Here is an 8,790-nt window from a genome sequence, read left to right on the forward strand (position 1 = left end):
GCTGCCCTCAGGTAGAGGGGTGCAAACATGGAAGCAAAGAGCTGGGAGAGCATTCGGAGCTCCCCCAGCCATGCCCCTCCCTCCCCACGTCAGGGGTAGGTGACAGGTTGCCTTGCACTTCACAGCAAGCGGACTGTGACACATTTGGTGAACGTGGAGCAATTCTGTAATTGCACTCTGAAATTGTATGTTACGCCCAGAGGTTTTTAGGGCTGAAGTCATTTGAGTTTTTACACACATGATTGGGTACGGGAGTTACAGAGTGACTTCGGAGTCTGGAATTCACTTATGTGCAATATTTCATTGCTGCTAGAGCAGCCTATGAGAAGAATTGTTGCTCTCACAGGAAGTGAAAGAGTATTAAAATTACACACACACTCATACAAGGACACAAACCCTCTCACACACGCACACTGCTATCGCCACCTCTGCGTCAACAAAGGCAAAATGAAATTTAGCAGATTTTAAGGGTTTTCTTTATTTGAAGAAATCATATGTATTGAATCGTATCCCTTGAAAAGGATAAAAAGCAGATTAAGAAAACCCAGGGATTCAGGAAACATGAAATATGAAACTGATGCGATGGTGAGAATTCTTCGTTTGTTTCAGAACATCCAGGGAGCCTGGCGGGTCCTCTGAAGCCACTGCCTCTTAATAGTGACAGTCTGGAAATTTTAAAAGCGAGACGGTTGGTGGGAGCGCCAGGGAGCGGAGGGAGCCTGCGCTAAGAGGCCCATGGGTCCTCAGTCCTGCTGAGGAGGGAGCAGTCCTCCTGGGGCACCATCCCCCAGGGCTGCAGTATCCTCCCAGGACCCATTCTCCCCAAATAACTGTCGATTGTCCAGGGACACCCTTAGGTCACAGGAAAAACCACTTGGGAATTTCTGAAAGTGAAGGCCGCCCTCTTTGGAGAACCCCGATAAACTAAAAATGGGAAGGAAAGCGTCCTTCAAGGATGAGAGCACTCTCCCGTTTTTTGGAAAACACCTGGTCTTTCTTCGATCTCGCCAAACTCAGTGCCAGGAGACACCCTGTAACTAAGGGGGTTGGGGACGGGGACTGGGCACTCTGGGATGGCACCAGAGCGTGACGCTGCGCACAGAACTGTCACTCGAGGTCACATGTGCGAGAACAGTGAGGTCCACCAGAGAAGGGACCACACGGGCTTTGTTCTGGACCCCGTCCTGGCACCCAGCACAGCGATGGCGTTTGGTAGCACCTTCCAAGGGTGGTTGAATTGCAGCAAAATGGGCAATGCCACCAGGCTGTGCTGGGATCCAGGGCTGAGAACGAGGGGCTTTCTACAACCAGCACCACGGGAGCACTGGAGGCTTAAAAATCGTTGAAAAGAAGCTGCCATTGTTGAGAACATTCTGGACTTGCCTTCAGAGCTGGTTTACGATAAAGGCAGGTTCACACCTCTGTCTACCTTTTTCCTGAAATGGCCACCCACTGGCTTCTGGGACCCTGGCCTTGGGTGGCATTTAGGCATCGCGTCCAGCTTAGGACCCGACACAGCTCCCCTCCCCCCGGCCCCCCCCCCAAGCTCCCACCTTCCCCGAGAAATCCCCCAGGTCCAGGAACCAGAAGGCGGGTTGGTCCTACAGGACGTTACCTTCCACAGAGATAGGGAAGAAACACCAGGGCACTTGAGTGATGTCATCGGAAAAGCAGCACTTCCGAGATGCGCATTCTTCAGGACTGATGCCCGGGTAGCCACAGTTCTCGCGGTCTGAGACCTCCATGACACACTCTTCCAACTCTGGCCACACGTCCCCCGGATTTGGGAAAGGAACAACACGGAGACTCGATTAAGCCAGCTGATTAACTAGAAACATCTATTCCCATCTTTCCAAGGGAACAACTGCTGGATTTACAGCCTCAGTGTATCATGAGGGACTTCTGGGACTGTGACACCCAAGGACTGTGACACCCAAGGTTGGTCAGCAGTTGGCCAACCCTTCCTCCCTACAGAAGTCACGCGTCAGAGAATCGGAAGGACTGGGGCCTTGGGAAAATCATTTTGCCTCTCTGGTCTTAGTATGCCTCTCTGTAAAATAGGGTGGCCCACTTGATGAGAAAAGGCTGGTGAGTGTCCTTTAAGGATATAAAGCATTGGCCAAGCTATTGAAGCCCCATAATACTTCCACTAGAGGGAGAGCCTGGCTAACAACCAGCCTAACAACCAGCCTAATAACCAGTTTAATAACCAGCCTAATAACCAGCCTAATAACCAGCCTACCAACCAACCATTGGCCGTGTTTCCTCAGAGTCCAGGGAGCCTCTGACTGACTTCTGGGGGTGTGGGCGTGACTCCACACACACCGGTGTGCTTCGCACAAACCCCTTCTTTTGTGCATGCCTTGGAATCAATGACTTTCTATCTCGATAACATGCACTGACATAGAATTCAATTTCCAAAGACAAGCCTAGACGTCTTAGCTTAATTTCTTCACATTTGAGGTCTGTTGGCAGTTACGTTAATGGCGTCCTATAAAATGCCTTCATCTCCCCCTTAGAAACTTCTTCAGAAGTCACACTTTTGGAGCTGGGAGGGGCCTGAGAGTTGCTTGTCCCTCAAATACAGTAAAGCTGATGGGTTCTCACAAACGTCTGTGGAAAGGGCAAACAGCTGACCCCGGGGCTCCAGGCATGGGCGTGGGCTGAGGGGGCGCGTTTTCTCTTCCCTGTGGGCTTGCCTGGGCCAGTGTCCACGAGCACCATGGAGCGGGTCCTGGACTCTGGCCATGGGCCTGGGAAGAGGGTCTGGCACCTGCGGCAGGTTACCTTGCTTCGGGAGGGGCGTGAAACACCAGGGAACCCCGCGGATGCTGGAGTTGAAGCAGCAGCCAGAGGCAAAGCACTGGTCACTTGTGATGCCCGGGAAGCCACAGTTGTCCCTCTCATTGGGTTCGATGCGCGAGCACCGGCAGGGGGCTGCGGAAAGACCCTCTGTCAGCCACTCCCCACACTCGCTCCCCACCTGCTCCCGGGACACGTTCCGGACGCCTCCATCGGTCCTGCTGCCACACGGGAAACTGCCAAGTCTCGTCTTGCCCGTGTTTGAGCTATGCAACATCCTTCTGAGGAACTGAAAGGGCTTTGCTGAAATTATTTTATTAGTAAAAAACAAAAGAGAAACCTTCTGGAAAGAGGGTGCACAGATGGCCAGATGGCCCCAGGAAAAGGTCAAGATAGAAGGTGAGCAAGACGAGGGACTCCGGCCCCAGCCCCTCTCCTCAAGCTGGCCCATCTGTGGTCATCCCGACATTCTCCCAAAGGAGGCCTTCCTTGGAGGTCTCACGGAGCACTGGGTGTCCTCCCCAAACGGTGGGAAAGGCAGGGTGAAGGTACACGGAGCTGGCATGTGGCCAACGTCACAAATCTCAGGATGCCATTTTTGCTGCCTCCCCTCTCAAGTTAACTCATCGTTCCACCTTTTCACTCCGATGGAAACAAACAGGAATGGAGACCCACCACCGAGGGCCGAGGGAGGTCCTGCAGAAGGCAAGGAACTTGCATGCCCCCATTGCGTCTGGGGACATTAGAAGTTTCTCGGGGCTCGCTGGCCCAAATGCTCCCTTGCCAGTTGAGGACACTGAGCCTTGGTGGGCTGGTTACAGGCATGCACTTACAGGGTTTCTGGGCCATGGCCAGGGCACACAGCCCCAGGACGAGGAGCGCTGCCAGGAGACGCGCGGCTTGAGGTCCCATGTCCACACTCAGCTGCACCCCAAGGCCGCCTGCAGAATGCACAGCTCCCACTGCCAGGGGGCTTTATAATCTCCTCTCTGTTTGCTCAGCAAGCACAGATAACCTTTCTCCCCCATGGCACCAGTCTTCGGATCCTTTGTCAGGAGAGCTGTTGAGATAGCTCAGCCGGGAGGCCGAGCACAGACCCAGTAGCCGTGCGGAGCAGGCGAAGCTTCCGGGCTGGGGTGCCATGCTCCCTGCCCGCCAGCGTGGCCTCCCCCTGCCCCGGGCAGGGAGTGGTCATGCCAGGATGCCGACTTGGAAAACTGGCCACGTGCACGTCTGACGCTGGGCCCTCACAGGCTCACACCCGGGAAGGCATAAGTCATCTATTTTTCCTGATAAAGTATGTGGCTACTGCAGGAATTTTGTAAAATATTGGGCTGAAGGCTACTGGGGAAAATGATCCCACCAGCTGGCGGCATAGAAGGGGGACCTCCTCCAGGGCTGCACAGAGACCTCTCCGAGCCCCTCGTCTGCATCTCCTTGTCTTCGTCTCGGGAAGGAGCCTGTTCTCCATGGAGGCCAGACTGACCCGGGACACGAGCAGCCTGGGGCGACTGTAAATTACCAAGTTCATCTCAGCAAACCCCTGACGCTCCTTGTTTTTTTTTTTCTTCTGTGTTCCCTAAAAGATGGCACCTGTAACCCAGCCCATGCCCGGGGGTAAGATGCTCCAGGGAAGGGAGTCTGTGGATAGGACAGAAAGAGAAAGGAGAGAAGCTAGAGGGGAGACCCCCCCCCCCCCGCAATGGAAGGAGAGGGAAGACCAGCAGGAAGCAGAGAGGAGACCATAAGTTCTCCCCCTCCGGAGGACTTATGGGAGCTCGCCAGTCTGTAAGTCATGGGTTGAGCAGCCAAGGACTCAAAGATGCATGGAATCCAAAACCCTGGGTCCTCAGGGCCCAGAGAGCAGGCTTCTGCCGGACCCAGCTCTAGCCCCTCCAGACTGGATCCCTGACTATCTACCCACTGAACAACCATAGGGCCCCCATCTTTGAAAACCTTGAAAAGTCGACTTTCCCCATGCCACGCCCCTGTCACCCTTAGTCACCACTGAGACGTGAGGGCCCTGCGTTATCCATTCTCTCCTGGATCCCCATCCACACTCTCCTCTCTGCTTCCTCCACCTGACCCACCTTCCCACTGCCCCCATCCTGCCCCTTCCAGGATTCCCGCTGAAACCACCTGATCCACGCCAGAGAGGCTGCTCCTCTTCCTTGCCATCCCTAAGCCTCCCACCCCTCCTTGCCCTCGTGGAAGCCTGCATCTTCCCTGAGATGCTTCCCTTGCATCCACGTCAGAGGGAGGCGCTCAGGTCCCCACCCAAGGGACCAACCACCTACACAGTGCTTTTGTGCAAATCAGAGAAAGGCACGTTTTCTTTAAGACAAGTGACTTCCACCTGTGGGAAATCATGGCGATAGGAGTCTACAGGATGAGTGGCCCCCTGCCTGAATATGGAGCTGCTCACATAGCACAGCCTCTACGGCTGTATTGGGCAGCCGTGCTCCCATCGCATGGGCTCAGGCCGGGGCTGGACTTTGACCGTGCATCCTGATGTCTTCACTCTCATGCAAAAACCATGCTCCCTGGAGAAGCAGGCTCTGCACTGTCCCACTTCCAACGTCCCTGCCCTGTGTCACCGACTGTCCTTCAGCCTGTCTCCTTTGTCAAGGATTCTAGCACTGAGTTCACTGTATTCCTCGTCACACCAAGACTTAGCAACATTCAGCGTTCCAGGGGACGTCTCATCCAAATTCATAGTCACTCAGGTTTTTATTCCTCCTTATCTCTGGAAATTTCCATCCCTACTCCATTTGTGCCACCTCCTCCCCTGACCACACTCGGATCTCATGCTCCACCTGAGAAAGAGGACATGCAAATGTCCCTTCCATTCAGAATGTCCTAAGCATCCAACATTTCCTGTTACTCCCGCCACACTGCTCTCGAAATCCTATAGCCCTCTCATCCCTTACTCTCTCTGCTTTCCCTCCGTGAGCGCCATTGTGTCTGGCCTTCCCTCCGTCCGTCCTTCTGCAGCCTCGTTTCTGTGGCCACCACTCCCTCCACTCTTCCCACTGTTCTGTGCCCACCAGGGGCATTTATTTGTTTACCATCTCCAGCCCCACTCACCTGCCGAGCTTGCCTCAGCGTGCCATGGATTGCCGCCACTGCACATGCACGGTCTCAGGTCCAGGCCAGCCCACAGTGGTATCGCACATCTTCTCTGTGGCTGTCCTTCTCCACCCGCTTATCACTTCTATTCTGCACTGAGATATTGTCTATCAGTTCGCACAGAAAACAGAAGTCGACAGTGGGAGCGTCCTCAAATATGACCCGTATGGACTTGTGCTTCTGACTGCTGTGGAGTAGCTAGTATCAGACTATCCCACCTGCCATGAGCATCCCTAGTACTGTATGAAATAACTATTTACAGATGTGGAGCAATAGGCAATGCCAGACAGAGAGGGAAGCAGTGTGGGGAGTCCCACGACTGCCCTTGCTTTCTGTCTGGCGAAGCTGTTGGGTTGACAGCAGCCAAGGAGTGGCCACACGGAGCATGGTAGGCTCACAGGCTGAGGAGACAAGGACTAGAATTGGAAGCCACTGAGGCGGTGGATTTTCAGGGTACAGGACCAGAGAATGGGGGCCTCCTTGCAGTTTCAGGCAAATACTAAGCTGCCCATGCTCACAGGGCTGGGCAGAAACAGCTACTGGGGAAAGAACAGCCACAGAGGAGACCGAACCAGACAACTGGTGGGGTTGTCACAGGGCTGGAACCATTTGTGTCCTGACCAGCTGGAAGGGAGAAAGCTGGTTGACCACGTCGAGCATTCAGTAGGAAGACAGACAGGCCATCCTTGTCTTAGTCAGCTGGGGCCACCATGACAAAATACCACAGACTGGGGGCCCAACCTCATGGCCAAGTGATTAAGTTCATGCACTCTGCTTCAGGGGCTGGGGTTCACCAGTTCAGATCCTAGGCATGGACCTACACACTGCTCATTAAGCCATGCTGTGGCGGTGTCCCATATGGAAGAGCTAGAATGACTTACAACTAAGATATACAAGTACGTGCTGGGCTTTGGGGAGGAAAAAAAAATAGAGGAAGATTGGCAACAGATGTTAGCTCAGGGCCAATCTTCCTCAAAAAAAAAAACCCCCCACAGAGTGGAGGTGCTTAAAGAGGCATTTATTTCTCCAGTTCTGGGGCTGGAAGTACAAGATCAGGGTGCCAGTGTGGTCAGGTTCTCTTGAGAGCTCTCTTCCAGGCTTACAGATGGCCACCTTCTTGTTGTGTCTCCACATGGTAGAGAAAGAGATCTCTGGTGTCTCTTGTTATAAGGATACAAGTCCCATCATGGGGGCCCCACCCTCATGACCTCATTTAATCCCCATTACTTTCCAAAGGCCTCACTTCCACATACCAACACACTGGGGATTAGGATTTCAACATACGAATTTTAGGGGGACACAGATATTCAGTCCACAATACGCCATTAAGAGTAGACTTGGTCTATTTCTAGAGCAAAGGCACTCTGTACCCATTTTAGCAAAACTTTGAAACAAATCTTGAAGGAATCAAGTTCACCTGCAAGTAAATTTAACTTCCTAACAGGAAAAACGTCAGCGTTTTATTTAGGAAGACAGCAAGATACAGACACACAACATAGCATTCATGATGTTCAGCACAAAATCAAAAGTTACTAGACGTGTGAAGAAGCGGAAAAACGTGACCCATAATCATTAGAAAAATCGGTGAATAAAAAGACCCAAAAGCTGCCTAAAATGGTCAAATATTTAAAGAAAAATATAAAAATATAATGAGGGAACCAAAAACAGTGTGAATAAAGAAATGGAAGCTAAAAGTGAACCAAGTGGAAATTCTAGATGTGAGAAATACAATATCTAAAGTGAAAAATTCACTGCATGGGCTTTGGGTTAAATACTGTAGAAGAAATGGTTGGTTTATTTGAAGCCAATGCAGTGTAATCACTCTAAAATGATGCATAGGGAGAAAAGGGGCTGAAAAGAATGAAAAGAACCTCAGTGACCTGTGAGACAAAGTCAAGCAGTCTAACCTACACATAATTGGTATACCAGCAGGAGAGGAGAGAAAAAGTATTTGAGGAAATCATAGACAATTTTTTGGCAAACTTGAAAAATATGAACTCACGTATCCTAGAAGATTTTATAAACTCCAATCAAGATAAATACAAAGAAAACCACGCCAATGCACGACACGATCAAATTGTTGAACGTAAGTGATTAAAAAATGTTCTTACAGCAGCTGAGGAAAAACCACGGTCCATACAGAAAGCCCGAGAAGAAGGACGTGTGACTTCCCATCCAAAACTATGCAAGCCAGGAGCTAGTGGACTGACAGTCTTAAAGAGCCAAAAGGAAAAGAAAACCTCGTCAACTCAGAATTCTATGCTCAGTGAAAATATCCTGCAAAAATAAAAGCAAAATACCCTTTAAAAATAGATTTAATTTTTTTATCGCAGTTCTAGGTTCACATCAATATTGAGCAGAAAGTACAAAGATTTCAAAATACCCTTTTTTTTTTTAGACAAAAAGGGAGAGAATGTGCCACTTACAAACCTGTTCTCCCTAGAATTTTAGAGGAAGCTCTTCAGGCTGACGTTGCAGCAGTCCTGGACAACAGGGCGTGCGCTCTCCAGGTTCTGCGGCCAGTTCCCACCTGGCGGGATTTATTCACTTATGGCCCCTGCTTGGCCTCTGTGAGCATTTAGGTTGAGAACCCAGTCTGGTCCTTGTGCTTTCTCATTTGGTTTGCTACAACTGTCTCCTATCTGGTCTCCCCACTCAGACAAAAGTCTGGTGCCTTAATTATCTTTCTACAATGAAACTCTACATAGGTCACTCCCCTGACACTCCCTCGCTCCTCTCAGCCAGTGGGATAAAGACCAGACTCCTGGGGATGGAAAGGAAGACTCTTTATGAGCTGGACCCCACACACCCCTCCTTCTTCTCTGGCTCGGTCTCCCTCCTAATGTAAGCATCTTGCCC

General features: G+C 51.3%; 1 protein-coding gene across 1 annotated transcript; it reads right to left on the reverse strand.

Annotated features, from left to right (window-relative positions):
- Positions 1–453: 453 nt before the first annotated feature.
- On the reverse strand, positions 454–8,584 carry TFF2 (trefoil factor 2). Its single transcript, XM_008535296.2, has 7 exons — positions 8,362–8,584; positions 8,043–8,144; positions 5,890–6,021; positions 3,636–3,862; positions 2,788–2,937; positions 1,616–1,762; positions 454–665 (listed from the first exon to the last, which is right to left on the reverse strand). Exons 4-7 carry the CDS (start codon positions 3,712–3,714, stop codon positions 652–654), a joined length of 390 nt encoding a protein of 129 aa, XP_008533518.1. The 5' UTR covers positions 3,715–3,862; positions 5,890–6,021; positions 8,043–8,144; positions 8,362–8,584; the 3' UTR covers positions 454–651.
- Between the last annotated feature and the right edge of the window lie 206 nt (positions 8,585–8,790).

The sequence above is a fragment of the Equus przewalskii genome, chromosome 27 (assembly GCF_037783145.1).
Source record: "Equus przewalskii isolate Varuska chromosome 27, EquPr2, whole genome shotgun sequence".
Lineage (NCBI taxonomy): Eukaryota > Metazoa > Chordata > Mammalia > Perissodactyla > Equidae > Equus > Equus przewalskii.